Source organism: Sinocyclocheilus rhinocerous, unplaced genomic scaffold (assembly GCF_001515625.1).
Source record: "Sinocyclocheilus rhinocerous isolate Xijiao unplaced genomic scaffold, SAMN03320098_v1.1 scaffold897, whole genome shotgun sequence".
In the NCBI taxonomy this organism is placed as follows: Eukaryota; Metazoa; Chordata; class Actinopteri; order Cypriniformes; family Cyprinidae; genus Sinocyclocheilus; species Sinocyclocheilus rhinocerous.
Genome location: NW_015649224.1, coordinates 514,878 through 536,689, shown reverse-complemented (window position 1 = coordinate 536,689; position 21,812 = coordinate 514,878). Strand labels below are relative to the sequence as shown.

Sequence of the window (21,812 nt, the reverse complement as noted above, 5' to 3'; positions counted from 1 at the left end):
AATTCTACATTATACTAATAAAATTGGTTTAAAAAAATACAAATACAAATTTCCTCTTTGACCAAGGATAATTTCCACAGATCGCTGTGATTTTAGGAAAAAATTGAGAGTCCCTCCCCTCTTACGTTTGGACAGGCGTCTGTGGGTGACCCAGTTTCAGACGCTTTGTTCGGGGGAACCGCCTGCATCAGTTTTGTACCTTTATTCAGAGAGGTCAGTTCAATTATTTATAATAAAACAATTTAGAATGTCAGTATTTTATATTTAAGTGAACTTCAATGCATTTTGGGAAAGCAAGTGGGGACATTTTAGTGATTCTATCACACGACACAAACTGTGTCGGTATTGAGGCGCATGAGCAGATACTTCACATCAACCGTGAGTTCGACTGGCACAAAAACTCGTCCGCTGGAATTAGCCTACTGCAGTCAGTGGCAGCGTGAGTTATACTGAAACTCTCCGCTTCCTTAGTGGACGCCTGATACTGGCTCTCATTACCAATGAGACACATTTAACTGTCTTGGCATCTTGTTGGAGTTGGATAAGAAATGACGGGTCCCAAGCGACGCTAAGGGTGGCCTGAATCTCAACCAAAGAGGAATAACAACTGAAGACAACATCCGAAGTTGGCATGAAGCATCGCGCTTCGTAACGCATTCAATCTAAGGAGATTTATGTCCAGGATTATTGCTCAGATTCTCCAAAATATCTCCCGTATGACTATATCTTAAATAGAAGATCCACCTGGTTCAGTTGAAGTGTTTGTGTCATGATGATCTCCAGGCACACGTTGTTTTCAGCAGGTTGGGAGTCGGTGGTGCTGTCCAGCGTCCTGCTTCTTCACATCGCTCCTTTGTGTGTTAATGGTGAGTATATATTTGAGTTATTATTATACAATCTTTCTAAATGCCTGCCTTTCCTACATTTAACAGGGACCTTCTTTGTAGTTTGTTTATGTGACCTGTTAGAGCTTTTTAAGGGAAATAACATAAATTGTGCAAATTTGAAACAAAAATGTAATAGTAATTACCGATTCACTCGGATCAAGCGATAAACGGGTCTCTAAAAATGCCACCAAGAATTAAATTTAAATTATAATAAATTGTTAGCACAATTACTTAAGAAAGCTCGAGTCGTTTGGGAATTTCAGAACTATTTACGTTTTTAAAATGTACGTAATTGAGAGAAAATGTACTAAGCACAGCCTCTTTTTTGTTCACCTTATTGGCATTTTATAAATATTTAAATTTAATTTAATAATTCATCTAATTATTCATTGGACCAAAGAATTTACGTGATTTTATTCGTTATGTATAAAACATGTATTATTTATGTTAGACTGGATAATAGAATACTGCCATATAAAAATTTGCACAAAAAAAAAAAAAAAGATTTTTCTCATCTGCATCTCAAATTGTTGCTGAGCGACAGCACCTGAAGACTAGGTCAATAGGCTTTGCTGCATGAGTACCAAATTGTCACGTTGCCGTGGTTGACCTGCATCACACTACAGTTGCCTCGGCCTAACTAATGACTATGTAAAGCAGGAAAGTATCATTTGCATAAGGAGCTTTAAATGGTTGCACTTAGCTGAACCTCTGACCTCTTGGCCGACTTCCCAAAGTCTATATATTATCGCATCACTGTCTCTTCAGAGACATGCATCTTTCATCAAAACAGGATGTTAAGCAAGCATGCTCCGATGATAAAAATTGACCTAAGTACTCATAATGGCCTTATAAAAAGCAATTCAAACCTTTTATTATAATCAAGCCATTTAACAAATCCAGATGCTCTTGTCTTTAATTTGCTTTTGTAGCTGCTGCAGTCAGTCCAGAGTTCTGTTCAGCCATGCTGATCTGTTATCATTCTGAAATTCTTTGTTAGACGTGAATGGTGACTGAGGGTGTATGTATGTGGGAATGGGGAAAATAAAATGTGGGAACTGTCAAAATAAAAGTTGGTTCCGAAACATTGTCTGCACAGAAAAAAATACATATCGGCTGACACTGATAAGTTAAAAGTGGCAAATGTCAGACAATACAGTATATTGGTCGACCACTTCATTAAAGTCAGCACATTCAAAACACTCTCCCTGTGGCACTTCTTCCTTAAGGTGAACAATTAATCAGAGCACATTATTCTAAAGAAAAAAATGTCTTCAAGTCCTGCCCTCAATATTCCCACTGAATGTCATGATTCTTTAAAAAATGTCACACCATTTTATATTGAAGTCAACTTGGAGAGTTCAGTCAAATCACTTTTCATAGTTATTCATAAGACTGAAATGTGTTTTGTTGCCATTTGTAGCTATAGTGCCTTCTTATGTTTCTTTTGATGTTATGCTAAACTAGGGACAATCATTACTATAATAGAACATGCATTGCTAGTGCCTAGTTGAAATTAGTGGGCATGCTGTGACAAAAGGCTGTTACTCTTCTTTGTTGTTTTTGCCAAGACCAGGCACTCACTTCCTCAACCAGAGAGAGAAATAAAAAGCGACAGACAGGATGCATTCACAAAAATGTGCACACATTAAGTCTTTGAACCATGCAATGACATTACTCTGTCTTGATGTTTATTTTAAAACGTCTAAAACCAACCTCAGATCATTTTTTTTAGTGCACTTTCTCTCTAAACTTGCTTAGATCCTTTCCATGCATGGCACAAGAGAGCCATCTGCCACTGCGCTCTCATAACAGCAGAGACTGTCAATGAGCATTAGCGTCAACGAGCTAGTGTTAGCGGCCGCCTAGCCTGCCCGTATGGAGCTCCCAGTGAGGGCCAACTGTGTTTATCCTGCCAGACGCTGACACTAGAGCTGCCTACACTGTTGGAAACTTATGGAACTACACAACCTGTTGGACACTTGCTGATCTTCAGCATCTGTGCAGTAAAGCATTGCAGTTGAATTAATCATGTCGGTGATCCAGTTTTGTACTAGTTAAACTCAATGACTGTGACGAACGCTGTGTTTGACAAGGGGACCGATTGAGTGCAGTTTTTGGCTCGAATATTTAATTTGGGTTGCATAACTACTAATGGTCATACTGTACAACAGTAGCACAGGTTGGGGTGGCACTGCTAATCCCACAGGTCTGGCATCTCTATATGTCTGTTTGGCTTGCACTGATACTGCTGTGAACCTACACCCATCTTAAGGACATCCATGCCAGCTCCCCTGCCAAGCAGCATCACAGTACTATTTATAAATAAGCACATGGGTGGCACCGTGGCAGTGTGGATTTTATTCAGCAGAGCTTAGAATGACACTTACCTTTAGTATACCAAGTTATCAGATTTGAAAATAAGATGAGGTGAGTTAAATGTTAAGTTGTCTCTTACATGAAGAGTATAGACTTCATAGTAGAAGAAATTGGAAGGTCTACATGGCATCTTTGCCCACAGAAATTGGAACGCCCGTCATTCACAAAGTTTTACACAGTCTCTGCCCTCTTTGCAATTTTAAAGTTGTGATGAAATGGAAATAGTGACCGATCTTTTCTTGTGTATTGTGATGTACATCCAAAATGGATTATCAAAAAAGAAAAACATGTAGACCTGGACTTTTATCCATCGGTTGTTGATTGGATGGAAGCAGATCTGAATGAGAACTTGCATCCAACTGTAAGAAAGGGGTGGGGTTGAAGCAGACTAAATGATTGAAGAAGTTCTGCATTCATCACCAAAGAGAAGTCATTTCTGAAGTCTGGCGAAAATCGATTTAAGACATTTTGATAAAAAATGACAAGGTCAAAAAAAAAAAAAATCGTACAGTAAATTGAAACAGTGATGGATAAATTGTTCACAGAATGGTCAATAATGTGTTTTGATAAAAGATTAAGTGTCTTTTCATGCTGACTTTAAATATTTTGGCTATTTTCATTATGGTTTCAACTACCAATAAGAATGTACTAATCAGCTCTGTTTAACACATTTTTGGAGATTTTGGGTGAAAAAGAATTGTTCACACAAAATGTTCTTTTAAACACAAAACTATGGGATGATATTAGACTCTAAATGATTAATAGATGCACGCACAATTATCCATGTACTGCATACATTTTATACATGTATCTTACTAACCATGCACTGGGCCTTGTTCGTTGGTAGTTGTGTGTGTGAGCGTCGTGAAATGCTGTAAACTGCGAAAATGAAGTCTCAAAATCCAAATGAACCGAACAAGATCGACTCGAACTAGACATCAATTAATGCATGCGTGTCACCTGATCCACATATGCATAGATTCCTTTTTGCATTAGCAATTTATGATATATTAATGCAGAACAGAACATGTTTATTCACAAACATCTCTTTATTTGTACAAATCGCTGCACAATCATTTAATCCCGAATTCCACAGACTCAAATTGAAAGGCATTTGTTTGTGGTTAGTAAGATACATGTATAAAATGTATGCAGTACATGGATAATTGTGCGTGCATCTATTAATCATTTAGAGTCTAATATCATCCCATACAAAAGAATATTTAAAATGCCTTTTCTGCTCTCAAAGAAAGGCAATGAGGTCCAATGTTGTTTTGGACTGTCTTGGGCTTTAACTTTCATTTTATGGACAAAAAAAACTTTAAATATTTTCTTTTGTTCTCTATACTTCCATATTTAAAACCATTTCTGCCATTGTAATTCTACTGTTAATGCATTTTCCGTGAACATGGACTTTTTCATGGAGCATCTTGACACGTTACCTCAAATACTCCCTCAGATTACAGGTCTGTTTGGGTCATCAGAGATCGAGGGAGAAAAAGATAGTAGGAGGGATGAGAGAAGAGAAGAGAAGTTGGCATTTGCAATTTTCCATGCTCTGCAACGTGTTTTTTTCCCTCCTCAAGAGTGTTATATAAGCAAATGTCAACTAGAGACAGAGGAAGAACATGTGCTGTTTTTTTTTAATGAAGGTAAAGAGAGACAGTACAGTTTTGCTTTACAGTACTATAGCACTAAAGTTTGATGTTTGGTCTCCTTTGATCATCATTTATTAGTATTCTGATACAGATTTTATGTGGTATGGATTGTAAATAGAGGCTATGAGCACAGTGAGAGAATGAAGACGGCATACTTTCACACACTCTTACAAATTTAAATGTCTCACTGGTGAGGTCATGAGAAAATAGTTCTCTTCCCTATTTCTTTCTTGCTCTCGTTCATCTTACCCTCCTTTTTTCTCACTATCCCCCTCGCTCTTGCAGTCTTGACATGCCTACTAAATAGGGGACAGAAATCCTTCTCAAAGGCTTTGGCACTGGTCTTCAAATGGGTGGGAAGAGAAACGTACTCTCACTGTCACTTTTTGTCATCTTCACAAAACAACTGTTTTCCTCTTGTATCCTCTCTCCTGCTCTGTCTTTGAGGGGTGACTGTGTTTTATTCTCATCAGTCCAGCATTGAGCTTTTAAAATATTTCCAAATAATATTTCTTGCATTGATATTAAACTGTGTGCTGGTGGGAACCTAGATGAGAATTAAATAGAATACTTGAACATCACGTGAGGTATGTGAGAAATAATTTATGCACACGCTGCCAGCTCCGTTAGCCTCCCTGGGGGGATTGTGTGAATAAATGAATGGGAGACAGAGAGGAAGTGAATCAAGTGGAGAGGACAGAAGAGTCTCTGTTTTACATGGCTTTTGAGATGTTCCACAATGGCAGCCCCTTTACATTGCTTCTTGGCAACTGTGTGTGTGAGTGAGTGTCTGTTAGGGGTTCATGTGTGACTTGGATTTAATATACAATGAAGAGGAATTAAACCAAGAATGCCCATGGAAACGGAATTTCACACTGTCAGTCAAATACTATAAAGTAGATTGCTAAAAGTCAATCAGTAAAATTTGACTAAGTATTCCTCAGGCCTGCTTTTTGTAATGGTTTTAATTCAAATGATCAAACAGAATTGACATTTATTTGTCAAGTGTGCACAAACACTTTGCGTTTTTAAATCTATTTATTTTATATTTATTATTTTTGCTTTATTGTATTAAATGCACAACCGTTCAGAAGTTTGTGGTCAGTATTTTAATTAAAACTTTTTTTCCAACAAGGAAGCATTAAATTGACTAGTAATTGTAATTGTCTGTTATAGCAATTTAATAGTACAAGATTTCGGTTTTAAATGAAAGTTCTAAAGAACAGAATTTATTAAAGAAAAAAATGGTATGTTTGTATCTTGAGCATCAAATCAGTATGTCGTTTTAGAATGATTTTATAAGGCTCATGTGAAACTGAAGACTGGTGTAATGGCTGCTGAAAATTCAGCTTTGACAACACCGGAATAAATTACATTTTAAAAAATATTAAAATAGAAGGTAGGTTTTTAAAATAATAATAATATTTACAATATTACTGTTCTTACTCTATTTTTGATCAAATAAATGCAGCCTTCTTTTAGAGACTTCTTTCAAAAACATTTAAAAATCTTATTGAATACTAACTCAAAGTTTTAAACAGTAGTGTATATATTTCATAATATAATATGAGAAAATCAGGGATTGAAATAAAAAAAAGGATATTTCCATGTGTGTTCATATTTGAGGTGGATTGCATTAGATTGGTTTAGCATCAGTAAAGGACAATCAATTAGGTCAGTGAGATTTTCCAGCGCTGAAGAGGAATTCCCTATTGTGTGTTTATCTTTGTGCATTAAAGTTTACCCATCCAGACTGACCAATGCAAATCTCAACCTACAGCCCTTAATCCTAATCTGAATCCCAATTCTCGCCCAGGCTCAGTAATTTACATTAGTAAATCAGAGCTGCTAATCCAGCTACCACAAGCTGCTTTGGAAAGAAATCTGGGGCCTCGCGCACAGCAGTGTATAATTAAGCAGATTTGTCCAGGTTTGTGTGTGATGCAGAGTATATATATTTTGTCCTTTGTTCTCTCTCTGCATGACTGCGGAGTTGCTGAGTATGCAGAATGGTAGTGAGTGCTTGTGAAGGTGTTCTTATACAGGAAAAATATATATATATATATATAAATATACAAAATATTAAAAATATATATTTTAAAAAGTTGTAAGTTTGTGACTTTTTTGTTATTATTATTATTTGTTTGTTTATTTTCCAGGCAGTTCGTTTATCTCCAATTCTACTGGAACTAACTCCTCAGACCTGAATGGGATGGGGCTTAAGCCTGCACTTCCTGGTGAGGTCACACCTATTGCCAGGGCCCACGTTCACTCTCGGAAACCACGAGCTGGAGAAGAGTCAGGCAGTGGTGGAGAAACCTCAACCAGTGCTGTGACGGACAGCAGTGTTGATTCAGCCGAAAGGGAACACGTCATTGATTTGACGATAGATGGCATGGCTGCCCGGCTGCCCACGCTGGCTGAACCCCGGACACGTGGCCTGTCCCAGCTAGACTTTAACGAGGAGAGAATTGAGGACAGCGCTCCACGCTGGAAGAGCGAGAGACTACAAGCGGATGGGACGTTTTTAGAGTCCACCCCTTCCCAACCAGAAGAAGTTATCACGGTGAATTTTTACAATCCGTCTTACCAACAGCATGTTCTTGATCCTCCTGCTTGGGTTCAGGAGCTCCAGGGTGGAGATCCAACCTCCTGGACGCTTTCTGATTTTTATGATTATCTGTCACCTGACTATTCACCCACTGAAGTTTATCTAGAGGAGAGCCAACCAACGCCACCTGACATGGAAGATGAAAATGTTCCTCTCATAGCCAGTGCAATTCCCTCCAACACTAGAGTTATTACACCTGATGATGGATCTGGAGAATCTTCACCTGGAGCATCGGATGGGCTCAACTCTGGTTGTCTCTATGGTTTTGTGCGTTACAATGGCACATGTATCTCGTCATGCGACATCTTCCCCAGTTACTGCTTCAATGGAGGACAGTGTTATGTGGTTGACGGTATTGGTGCTTTTTGCCGGTAAGATGCACACATTCATGTGTTAAGGCCCATTCACACCAAGAACAATAACTATATTAAGTATATAAGCATCCTCAACAATGCACAACAATGTTCTGTTTTTGTAAGCGTGCAGTGTAGTTATGTCTTCTGCTGCATTAAACGCTGGATCTCTTTAATGTTGGGTGGATTCTAATTGACTGGAAACAAATGCTCTGAAAATTATTCTAATTATATTGTTTCTCTGTGTTTTCGTTATAGTTGTGGTGTGGACTTCCCTATTCTCTTAGAATTAGAGCGATTATTATAACTTTACAGTTATCGTCCTTGCTGTGAACAGGTCTTAAAGGGGTCATATGATGCGATTTCAAGTTTTCCTTTCTCTTTGGAGTGTTACAAGCTGATTGTGCATCGATAAGATCCCCGAAGTTGCAAAAACTAAAGTCTTAAAACCAAAGAGATATTCTTTATCAAAGGTGTTTTTTGAACATTAAAGCATGTCAACATATTATGTTACACCAAATACACAAAATAATGATCTTTAAAAAAGCATCATATGACCCCTTTAACAATCATAATGCAATCAAAATGTTACTTAAATTGAAGAAAACTTTTCCATGAAATTAATTTAACTTTGTACAACAAAGTGTTATGTTAAACAAACTTAAACTTATTAATAATGAATGCTTTTGAAATGCTGCTTCATGAAGCTTAGAAATGTTTTGGAATCTTTTGTTTCGACTTCAAAGTGCGTATCAAACTGGCCGAGTTACTTGATTTCAGCTGTTTTGAAACATTTTGTAATTTTGATGGTTGCCACTACAATGCGTTATTCTGGTAAAACCATGAATTAGTGTCGAATATTGTTTTAAGTGATCTCGGGTGGTTTTTATAATTTATGTTCAGTTTTAATTAGTCACGTGTGTTTACTGGAAAAATGGAGAGTGATTGTCTCTAATTGGCTGAGTAGCCAAGTCCTCTAAAAAACACACAAAACAAGATATACAAATTAATATTTAACATTTACAGATTACATCTGTTGGTTTGTGAAAGGTGTCATCATGTTTGGGCTGTATTTACGTAGCGAAAGGAATGTGTAAAAGACCATCCTGATGTTTCTGCTAGCATCGGTGGCATCTGATCAAACGTTCACAATGAGTTTGAAGATGAAACTCAATCCTTCGGTCATGTTCGTGCATCTGTTCATGGTGCAGGATTATTATTTACATTTTCAAGCTTAGTGCTGGTCTCTAAAATGTCCCAAAATCAAATGTTGGGATTGAAGATGGATTGAGTCTCAGTTGAAGACATCTCTTGGGAACAGTAGTAAATGGCCTACCCTCAATGATCTTGAAACTGGGCCAGGCTCATGCAAACATGTGGGACTGGGCTAACCAGGAAGCATTTTTTACACTATGCAGCAGTTGCCATAGGGTTTAGGAAAGATTTTTGGCTTTTATTTAAATGCCTAATGTAACACTCTACCATATATAAAACAAATAAGATATATATACAAAATTATTAAAGGAAAAGATCAGACAGGCCACAGCATTAAGTTCTTCAGCCATGTGTTAGTTGCTGCTACAAGAACATGAAGGCGCCTTTTTGTAGTTTGGAGAAATGTTTGGTGACAAAACTATGCCATACAGCGCCACTATGCCATACATTTATTATTTTCCCTCCATCTGTTAGAAATATCAATGATCATTAGCTCTTGCCTTAAACATGCTTGATCTAGTATGTGTTGTGTGGTTGGGCAGAACAGAATAATCCAGTTTTTTTCATCAGTGGCCTTCAAAATCCAATTGCTTGGTAATTCATAGTGACAAGGTTTAAAAAATGCCATACCTTACTATTAGGCAGAATTTTAAGTTTCTTAATTGTTATCATGTGTGCAATGCCAAAACCATGACATTTAAAAAGAAATTATTTCTTGTCTCACAGTTGCCTTTTTCAATATGGAAACTGAGCTCGATATAGTAGTGAATCAGGTTTTTTTAAATTTTTTTTACAAGAACTGGACATTGTCAAAAGTGGCAGGAGTGATGAATTGAGAATTAAGATAAAATTTGCAAAGCAACATTAGAATGGAACTGAATACTGTACATAAGCCATTATTAAATATAAATACGACTTCACCAAAGAACTGTAAGTGACTTGTGTAAGTGACAAATTTTTAACAAATAATTTTAGTAATGGAGATTAAACAACATGTTCAGTTTGTTCGTTTAAGAAGTTTGTTCCAGTTTGACACAATAATCAGAAAAATTTTTAATACTGATATAAAACTCATTCTTGAGATGATCTGGGTGGAATTCCAGTATACATGTTAAGAATGTTTAGCATTTGTCTCACAGTCACCTGCTGTTATTTCAGTACCACACTCTAAAATGCTCCATGCCTGTCATCGTGGCTTGGCGGCATATCACTCTATACTAAACCAGCATCCACTACTGCCACAACTCTACTCAGAGGCCAGTGCAGACCCTTATTAAACATTTGCTCAAAGGGATTTGGGTCAGAGCCCAGATCTGTGAATGTGTGTATTTCAGTTTAAGAGCTAAAGACCCTGCCTCAAGCTGGTGCTTTGGGTCATAATAGTGGGGTTTTAAGAATCTTGTTTGTGTGTAGTGAAGCTTCAGTGCTAGATGATGTGATGTGTTAAGCTGTGTGTTTGAGAAGATGACTACTTGCTCTACTCTGGATAATGCCCACACCCTTACAGCTTTAAAGTCAGGATGAAAACAACATGGACCCTTGCTTCCCTGCCTTATTGTAATCGATCAGTGCTCATTATCCCACAGAAAAGTTAGACTTTTTACTGTAGTCAAATATTTCTATTTATTTTAATAAACTTAAATGGATAATTAGGTATTTAAAAATAATGCACTTTACCAGTTTATTGATTTATTATAACAATACAAACTGAGGAAAAATATGTAAAATTGATATATTAGATTATTAATATGTAGATAAATAATTAAAATTAATATTTTTATTAATTATTTATATTAAAAAATTCACTTATTAATTTAATTATATTAATTCACTAGTCTATTTTTTATTTATTTTTTATTTTTAAGCAAAACCACATTTAGTCCAGCTCCATTTCGGTAGGCAATAGTAACTTTCATTCAGGCACATGCCGCAGGGCTAACTTGTCGATCGCTGAGAGAAGGCGTGACCGGGTGCTCTCTACATTAATGGGGTCAGTGCTATTGGAAAAGACCAGTTTTCCATTTGTAGTGCATATAAAGAGTGAACTATTAGATGAACATATAGTTTGTGGGGGGGGGGAAATGCATTCAGCACATGCATTTGCTGAATGTGTTTCAGCTGGTTTACACTAAATGGAAGGGTAGTTAGTAGAATAGACCATAAAACTAGGTTTCAAATTGATCTTTTTAGGCTAAATAGTAAACATGGCCTACATGCACACTGAGCAATGATTTCCTGCAGTATTGATTGGCCTTTCACTCACTACAAAACGTACCCATATGCTGCAGAGTGTAAGTATACGTTTGTGGTTTGTGCTTGACCAGCATCATATGGCGATGGCGTGTCCATTAGTTTAATGGTATTTGATTTGGCTTCATTTGAAACTATTGTTTTTGCTCTGCCAACAAAAACGTAACTTGAAATATTTTGTCTAAAATGTAAGTCACTCAATATTAACTTTTTTATTGAACTGTTGTATAAAAACGATATCAACACTGCTGTGATTTTTCTGCATCTCAACCAATGAACCATATGGGCTAATATGCATTACATAATAGAAAAATAATAGATCCAGCATCTTCAATAGGATATTGAGCACCTCATACACTATGAAAACACTGGTAAATGAGAGAATTTGTAAATTTATTTTGGAAGCTGTGAACTGAGCATAGCTCAGGTGCTTTATTCTCTGTGGGACCGGCACAGATAGAGGAGCACATAAAGTACACGTCCTTGACAGGGCCATCTGTCCAGTCATGCAGCTGTAGGACTAACCTTGCAGTCAAATCATAGTAATGATAAATGTGTCAACAGGCCACACAACACACTTAAAGTGTGCAACACACTATACTGTTTCTCACTTTCTTTCATCTCTCCACAGATGTGTTTGTAATGGCCAATTTGTTTGAATGTCTGTAAATGAATAAAATTCTGTAAATCAGTCTAGTTCATATTCTGTTGCATTTCCATTTAATTTAATATTGCATTTGTAAGTTTTATGGTTATTTCCAAAACTCTTGACCAGATTTCTTTCTGTGTTCATATAGCCTGCATTGTCCCAAATCATGCTTATACAACATGTCATATGAAATATCACAGAAGTAAATTATTATATATACCAGTTTGTATGCTGCTCAACTGCCTCTTTTCTAACACCTCTCTCTGTTGTTTGTAGGTGTAACATTCAGGAGTATATCTGGAACAAAGGCTCCAGGTGCGAGTCGGTCATTTCTGACTTCCAAGCGATGTGTATAGCAGTGGGTGGAGCTGCCATCATGTTGTTACTCCTCTTCATGCTTATAGTCTTTTTCTCCAAGAGGATGCACGTGCTTAAGACTGAAAACAGACGACTTCGCAAGCACAGGTGAAACGCACATGTAAACACACACTTCTTAGAGTCCTAGTTTCAGATTTGACTGTTTAAATTTTGCTTGATGGAGCTGAATACACTGTAGCACATACAGGCTGGAGTACAATAAAATGTGCAGTGTTAACATGGGCTTTGAAAACAATGATATCACCCTTCTTTGCTGAAAGTAGGCCAGTCTGACAGTGCAGCACGAGAGCGACCTATATACTATGCAGCCAAAGGCATTTAAACACAAGCCAAGAGAAGGGTAAGATGGAGAGCAGAGGAGTGGAAGAGAAAGGAGAAAATTGGAAGAGATAAAGGGAAGGGAGTATAGTAATGATGACAACAGTTCAAATTGTTTACGTTTGAGTTTTAACTGCCCATCAAGACCATTTGCTGCAGGTAACATCTGTGTACATGTGTGCTTGTGCAAGCAACTTGAGCTTTTAATCCACTGCGTTAAATACAGCAGAAATGTCCAAGCTACTTTCTGTTTCTATTATCCTTTTCTGAAGGATCCTGTGACACTAAGAAAACTGATAATTAGTCAAATTCAAATGACGTTTTATTTTATTTTGTTTTATTTCCTTTTTTTTGTCTTGGTCTCTCTCTTTGTCTTTCAGTAAGTTCCGTCCAAAGTCGGAGCAGCATATCGATAACTTCTCGCTGTCCACTGTCGCAGAGGGCTCTCAGGCAAATGTAAGGAAACTCTGTGACACCCCGACTAACCTCCCCCATGCCCGTGCTTTGGCTTACTATGATAACATTATGTGTCAGGTATCTTTTCCTCTCCTCTCTTCCCCTTTGTTTTTCTGTGCATGAGTTCTGGAGGTATAAAGTGCTCTCTCTCTCTTTCGATTTAGGCGGTATGCTTATTGTCTTACTCCTTTCTTCACTTTATTCCACTCTTCATCATTAAGCTGAGAAATAGAAATTTATTATTTTCCCTCCATCTGTTAGAAATATCAATGATCATTAGCTCTTGCCTTAAACATGCTTGATCTAGTATGTGTTGTGTGGTTGGGCAGAACAGAATAATCCAGTTTTTTTCATCAGTGGCCTTCAAAATCCAATTGCTTGGTAATTCATAGTGACAAGGTTTAAAAAATGCCATACCTTACTATTAGGCAGAATTTTAAGTTTCTTAATTGTTATCATGTGTGCAATGCCAAAACCATGACATTTAAAAAGAAATTATTTCTTGTCTCACAGTTGCCTTTTTCAATATGGAAACTGAGCTCGATATAGTAGTGAATCAGGTTTTTTTAAATTTTTTTTACAAGAACTGGACATTGTCAAAAGTGGCAGGAGTGATGAATTGAGAATTAAGATAAAATTTGCAAAGCAACATTAGAATGGAACTGAATACTGTACATAAGCCATTATTAAATATAAATACGACTTCACCAAAGAACTGTAAGTGACTTGTGTAAGTGACAAATTTTTAACAAATAATTTTAGTAATGGAGATTAAACAACATGTTCAGTTTGTTCGTTTAAGAAGTTTGTTCCAGTTTGACACAATAATCAGAAAAATTTTTAATACTGATATAAAACTCATTCTTGAGATGATCTGGGTGGAATTCCAGTATACATGTTAAGAATGTTTAGCATTTGTCTCACAGTCACCTGCTGTTATTTCAGTACCACACTCTAAAATGCTCCATGCCTGTCATCGTGGCTTGGCGGCATATCACTCTATACTAAACCAGCATCCACTACTGCCACAACTCTACTCAGAGGCCAGTGCAGACCCTTATTAAACATTTGCTCAAAGGGATTTGGGTCAGAGCCCAGATCTGTGAATGTGTGTATTTCAGTTTAAGAGCTAAAGACCCTGCCTCAAGCTGGTGCTTTGGGTCATAATAGTGGGGTTTTAAGAATCTTGTTTGTGTGTAGTGAAGCTTCAGTGCTAGATGATGTGATGTGTTAAGCTGTGTGTTTGAGCAGATGACTACTTGCTCTACTCTGGATAATGCCCACACCCTTACAGCTTTAAAGTCAGGATGAAAACAACATGGACCCTTGCTTCCCTGCCTTATTGTAATCGATCAGTGCTCATTATCCCACAGAAAAGTTAGACTTTTTACTGTAGTCAAATATTTCTATTTATTTTAATAAACTTAAATGGATAATTAGGTATTTAAAAATAATGCACTTTACCAGTTTATTGATTTATTATAACAATATAAACTGAGGAAAAATATGTAAAATTTATATATTAGATTATTAATATGTAGATAAATAATTAAAATTAATATTTTTATTAATTATTTATATTAAAAAATTCACTTATTAATTTAATTATATTAATTCACTAGTCTATTTTTTATTTATTTTTTATTTTTAAGCAAAACCACATTTAGTCCAGCTCCATTTCGGTAGGCAATAGTAACTTTCATTCAGGCACATGCCGCAGGGCTAACTTGTCGATCGCTGAGAGAAGGCGTGACCGGGTGCTCTCTACATTAATGGGGTCAGTGCTATTGGAAAAGACCAGTTTTCCATTTGTAGTGCATATAAAGAGTGAACTATTAGATGAACATATAGTTTGTGGGGGGGGGGAAATGCATTCAGCACATGCATTTGCTGAATGTGTTTCAGCTGGTTTACACTAAATGGAAGGGTAGTTAGTAGAATAGACCATAAAACTAGGTTTCAAATTGATCTTTTTAGGCTAAATAGTAAACATGGCCTACATGCACACTGAGCAATGATTTCCTGCAGTATTGATTGGCCTTTCACTCACTACAAAACGTACCCATATGCTGCAGAGTGTAAGTATACGTTTGTGGTTTGTGCTTGACCAGCATCATATGGTGATGGCGTGTCCATTAGTTTAATGGTATTTGATTTGGCTTCATTTGAAACTATTGTTTTTACTCTGCCAACAAAAACGTAACTTGAAATATTTTGTCTAAAATGTAAGTCACTCAATATTAATTTTTTATTGAACTGTTGTATAAAAACGATATCAACACTGCTGTGATTTTTCTGCATCTCAACCAATGAACCATATGGGCTAATATGCATTACATAATAGAAAAATAATAGATCCAGCATCTTCAATAGGATATTGAGCACCTCATACACTATGAAAACACTGGTAAATGAGAGAATTTGTAAATTTATTTTGGAAGCTGTGAACTGAGCATAGCTCAGGTGCTTTATTCTCTGTGGGACCGGCACAGATAGAGGAGCACATAAAGTACACGTCCTTGACAGGGCCATCTGTCCAGTCATGCAGCTGTAGGACTAACCTTGCAGTCAAATCATAGTAATGATAAATGTGTCAACAGGCCACACAACACACTTAAAGTGTGCAACACACTATACTGTTTCTCACTTTCTTTCATCTCTCCACAGATGTGTTTGTAATGGCCAATTTGTTTGAATGTCTGTAAATGAATAAAATTCTGTAAATCAGTCTAGTTCATATTCTGTTGCATTTCCATTTAATTTAATATTGCATTTGTAAGTTTTATGGTTATTTCCAAAACTCTTGACCAGATTTCTTTCTGTGTTCATATAGCCTGCATTGTCGAGCCGTTTTAGGGGGGCGTGGCAGAGTCTTAACTTTGATAAAGAATATCTCTTTGGTATTGAGACTTTAGTCTTTGCAACTTCAGGGATCTTATCTATGCACAATCAGCTTGTAACACTCCAAAGAGAAAGGAAAACTTGAAATCACATCATATGACCCCTTTAATTTAATATTGCATTTGTAAGTTTTATGGTTATTTCCAAAACTCTTGACCAGATTTCTTTCTGTGTTCATATAGCCTGCATTGTCCCAAATCATGCTTATACAACATGTCATATGAAATATCACAGAAGTAAATTATTATATATACCAGTTTGTATGCTGCTCAACTGCCTCTTTTCTAACACCTCTCTCTGTTGTTTGTAGGTGTAACATTCAGGAGTATATCTGGAACAAAGGCTCCAGGTGCGAGTCGGTCATTTCTGACTTCCAAGCGATGTGTATAGCAGTGGGTGGAGCTGCCATCATGTTGTTACTCCTCTTCATGCTTATAGTCTTTTTCTCCAAGAGGATGCACGTGCTTAAGACTGAAAACAGACGACTTCGCAAGCACAGGTGAAACGCACATGTAAACACACACTTCTTAGAGTCCTAGTTTCAGATTTGACTGTTTAAATTTTGCTTGATGGAGCTGAATACACTGTAGCACATACAGGCTGGAGTACAATAAAATGTGCAGTGTTAACATGGGCTTTGAAAACAATGATATCACCCTTCTTTGCTGAAAGTAGGCCAGTCTGACAGTGCAGCACGAGAGCGACCTATATACTATGCAGCCAAAGGCATTTAAACACAAGCCAAGAGAAGGGTAAGATGGAGAGCAGAGGAGTGGAAGAGAAAGGAGAAAATTGGAAGAGATAAAGGGAAGGGAGTATAGTAATGATGACAACAGTTCAAATTGTTTACGTTTGAGTTTTAACTGCCCATCAAGACCATTTGCTGCAGGTAACATCTGTGTACATGTGTGCTTGTGCAAGCAACTTGAGCTTTTAATCCACTGCGTTAAATACAGCAGAAATGTCCAAGCTACTTTCTGTTTCTATTATCCTTTTCTGAAGGATCCTGTGACACTAAGAAAACTGATAATTAGTCAAATTCAAATGACGTTTTATTTTATTTTGTTTTATTTCCTTTTTTTTGTCTTGGTCTCTCTCTTTGTCTTTCAGTAAGTTCCGTCCAAAGTCGGAGCAGCATATCGATAACTTCTCGCTGTCCACTGTCGCAGAGGGCTCTCAGGCAAATGTAAGGAAACTCTGTGACACCCCGACTAACCTCCCCCATGCCCGTGCTTTGGCTTACTATGATAACATTATGTGTCAGGTAACTTTTCCTCTCCTCTCTTCCCCTTTGTTTTTCTGTGCATGAGTTCTGGAGGTATAAAGTGCTCTCTCTCTCTTTCGATTTAGGCGGTATGCTTATTGTCTTACTCCTTTCTTCACTTTATTCCACTCTTCATCATTAAGCTGAGAAATAGAAATACTATCCTCTTCATCCCCCACTCTTTCGGTTACCTGTTGTCATTGACTCGCATGTGCCACCTGAGTTCATGTAAAGGACTACAGGCTGTGTGAAGCAATGTGGAAACTGGATTATCTTATGTGTTTCCAAACATACTGATCATATTAGCGGTTGTGTAGAGAGGTTGGGCAGTCAATGCAATATTTTTCAAACAGTTTTAGTCCTAACTGTTCTTTATATAAGGTACAGTGAATGTAATGGAATATCTGCTGAGGCTGAGGTGTTGATTAATTAAGAGGGAATGATAACAAACTGTCAGAAGTGTGTCAGTAGAGTAATCCTCTTTCGACACCCCACTCCTTAGAAAACCATGAGCAGATACACGTGGGAATATAAACCCAAAGAGGATCCCTGCAGCGAGGTAAGACGTCTCAAACTGACCGCCTCCCAGTACGCTTTGATACCCTGCTGATTCAAATAAAACGCTTTAATCCTGTAGCTTCATTATTACTCACAACTATCACCACTATCATAGTTGAAATCCATCTTAAGCCTTTACTTCCTAAGAAATGACATAGACAAGCAATACTAGATTTAGCGGGTTAAAATAGACACTTCCTCACCATAGTTGTGAGAACTTGATTCCTGCAACTTAACATCTTGCTAGACAACATAATGTGTCACTGTCAGCTGTTAAACTCCTCACATCATTCAAAGCACTAACAACACAGCGACCTTGTAGAAAATTGTGTTGCCTGCTGGGTAACATACTCTATTCTATTCATAATTCTAGAGATGCATGAAATATCAGTACTATATAATTTATAGGTGGTATTATTATTGAATAATATATATATATATATATATATATTATTTGTATCATGTGGTATCAAATATTTAATTGTGCATTTCCTCTGTTACGTGTAGATTAATTTTGCCATCATCTGAAACCCAATTAATCTTGAAGTTAATCTTTAAAAACAAATAATTTAATAATAAAAAATATAGAAAATCTCTAATATAATATTTTTAATCTCTTTTATACTGTATGTTATAAGATAAATTGTGAGATAAGTAGTCATAATTATGATATTGAGTTGAAATTATGAAAGTCCTGTGTGATACATAAATTCATGTGTAGTTTATAAAATGTTTTAAGTTTGTAATGGGCTATTGTTTTATTTATTTGTTTATTTATTTGTTTTAGAGAAAATAGTAAAATGATTGGAATTAAAAGCTGGAAATATTTAACAGCTTATGGAAATTAAACTTAATATTGACGAATCCCTAATTAATCTCAGTAGTGATTTACAAAAATAACTGCCTTTGATTATCTTTGCATCGACAGTATATTAACAGATGGATGAAACAGGGGAGGAACATTTCCACTTTGTGTTTGAGAAAAGATTCTTTCTCTGTGCTCTCATCTGGAGGTCATCTTTCAGAGTAGATTACCATAAATAAATGTTCCACAAACAGACTCCAACCTATTCCTTCTGTTGAGCGTATAACATTTGATCTTTAATGAAGGACCAAACAGCAGTCTTACTGCTATATTCACCTGTTACCCTCCAGTACCTGGTGAACCTTGAACTTGTCAGATCCTGTGCTCTAGCACTTTGATTTAGGCCATTTATTTATTCTGAGGTGAAATGTGATCTCATAGTGGAAGAGACTCTTTTATGATTAAAAGAGTTTGACAGCTTCACTGTGCAACAGGGAGGAGAAATAGAGCAAGACTGAGATAAGGCAAGAAATGAGGGATGGTTGATGACAGACATACCAGAGACGAAAGAGCTATGAAAATATCCCTAGGTGTCTTTGTTTACTTGTGAGTTGTTTGAATTGTCTTACTGCCTCTGGGGAGAATTTATGACATTTTTCATCTTCTCTCTCTTGAGAATGAGTATTTACACATGTCTGATTTCAGCAGCATGAATAGTCTTCTTTTCTTTCCTCCCCATGGCATGTACAATCACTGCCTTTGTGGTTTCAAAAAGGGATATCACAGGTAGCAAGTTGTTAAAAAAAGCTTTGCTTTTAAGCGACTTGTTGTAATGCCTAGCATTAGTAAATAAGACAGGCTCACAGCAGTAAACATTGTGTTGAAAACACCAATTTAACAAGTATTGCTTAATGCCTTATGAATAAGCAAGGCTTACTGTTAGTGCCATAGTATCCAGTTTATGTAACCTCTGTGCTTATAGTGTGTTGATGTCTCTTGCTAAATAGAAAAAACTGCAGATATCCCTTGAAATTGCTGGTTGTGGATCAGTTTATGCTTTGAAATGTACCATTTACTCCACTCAGCTGTGAAGTAAAAACTGAATCCAGATCCATGCACTCACCTCATGAACAGTTTTGTTTATGGTATGGTGCTCCTGGGCCTTGTTTACAACTGGTATTAACATCCGGTGATTCGACAAGCAGCTTGAGGTGTAAACTGCATTCAGTGCATCTTGAAATGCACTCAATCTTCACATATGGAAGCCCATTTCCGCCACATAAAGTCATTATGAGAGAAAAAATTAAATGGACATACTAAGAATCTCATAATTGACTTTTGACCTTTGATCTCATAACCGTGACTTAATTATGGTGTTAAATATGAGCGAGTCAAATGTGTATAAAGCCAAAAATGACACACCAAGTCAATAATGAGATATTAGGTCATTGTTATGAGATCAAAAGTCAAAGTTGACATGCTATCTCACAGTTGATTTAGTATGTCAGTTTTGACTTTCAAATGGATAATTATGACTTGGTATGTCAGTCTTGACATTTGGCATATTTTTGAATCGTTCATAAGTCATAATTATGAATTAAAAAGTCAAAACTGACATACTAAATCATTCTTGAGATGGTATGCCAATTTTGACTTTTAATCTCATAATTATGACTTAGTATCGCATAATTCACTTGGTATGTCAGTCTTAACATTTGGCATAATTTTGACTATCATTATTGACCAAGACAATTATGAAATCAAAGGTAAAAAATGTATATTCTTAGTCAATTAGGAGAAAGCTGAAATTCTGGCAAAAGTCTTATGACAGAAGTCAAAATTATGGCAGTCAAAACTGAGATGGTCAATTATGGCATCTCATAATTGACTTATTTTGACTTTTCATAATTGATTTACCAAAGCATGATTTTTATTATTAATATTAATTATTTATTTGTTTTTTTTGGCATTGGAAATGGGCTTCCAAACAGACAATTTAAGTCAGAGACTGGCTGGCATAATGCATAATTGCTATAAAACTAGGGGCTCACCTAAATATGGCAATTTTATTATTTACTCTCCCTCATGCTATTCCAAATCTTTTTTTTGTGTTTACGCTGTTTTTTGAAAACTTGGTCATTAGGGGGCTGTCAAGCTCCAAAAAGCACTACAGGTATCAGAAATAGTCCATATGACAGTTATGCACTGATAGCTTTGTGTGTGATTGCATTGGAAGTGGTCACCGGAGACACATTTGAGATCTTAATGCCAGGTGTAAAAGGGTGGAGTGGAACATTGTTACTTTTTTCCCTTCATTGTCATCTTGTGTGTATGTGTGTTACTCCACAGGATTGCACTTGCAAAGAAGAGCCATGCAAATGTCCCCCTAAAGAGGACGAGTCTTTGAACAACCAGAACTCGCTCACGCCAAAACTGGAAAACGACGAGGCTGCAACAGAAGACAATGCGGAGGAGGTAAAGTCACTGCAGAACAACGTGTAGTAACACCCTTTTGCCACAGGCTGGCGCTGTGACTGTAGCAAGACACATTTTTTGACACCTTGAAATGACTAAAATTCCCTAATTAATGGACTAAACATTGACATGGCACTCTTCCTTGCACTCACCTCAAGATGGCTCAATGTGGGCTTCAAAACAAACAAAACACTGTACTAGCATGCTAACTTTTGCTTGTACTCTGTCATCACACGGTGGGGTTCCTACCCCCAGAGTACCATACCAGCACATTGGTGTTGCCACATTCACCTTGTCCTTGCTTGCTGTCACTGCTGATGTCACGCTGCATTCCGTTATGTCAAGCTTTTTGATGCTGTGTTCTGCTAAGTCATGCTACGCTATGAAACACTTCACCCCACAACCCAAAGGTTTAGCCTCCAGGTTTTCAACCTTTGACCTTCAGTCCTCACTGTTGTGTTATCTCTGAACTCCTGTCTGTCCTGCCTTACTCAAGTCAGCATGCATTGGTGTTCTTTGGTACAAAAGAAACCATCTGTGGGAAATAATGTAGCTATTTAGACTGTGTAAAAAAAAAAAATTCTGAGATTGGTAGATGTTTGTTGACTTATTCAGTGCGTATGTCTAAATATATATATATATATATATATATATA

General features: G+C 36.8%; 1 protein-coding gene across 2 annotated transcripts in view; it reads left to right on the top strand.

The window, feature by feature from the left end:
• The first annotated feature begins 158 nt into the window (after positions 1 to 158).
• cspg5b (chondroitin sulfate proteoglycan 5b) overlaps positions 159 to 21,812 on the top strand; it is a 23,166-nt gene continuing 1,512 nt past the window's right edge. Inside the window, exons 1-6 of one of the 2 annotated variants that reach the window (XM_016515094.1) lie at positions 159 to 866; positions 7,084 to 7,906; positions 12,279 to 12,467; positions 13,079 to 13,154; positions 17,822 to 17,878; positions 21,032 to 21,157. In XM_016515094.1, coding sequence (XP_016370580.1) covers positions 770 to 866; positions 7,084 to 7,906; positions 12,279 to 12,467; positions 13,079 to 13,154; positions 17,822 to 17,878; positions 21,032 to 21,157 — 1,368 coding nt within the window. In that variant the 5' untranslated portion in view covers positions 159 to 769. The remainder of the gene's footprint in view (positions 867 to 7,083; positions 7,907 to 12,278; positions 12,468 to 13,078; positions 13,155 to 17,821; positions 17,879 to 21,031; positions 21,158 to 21,812) is intronic. The other variant, XM_016515095.1, reaches the window with a different exon arrangement.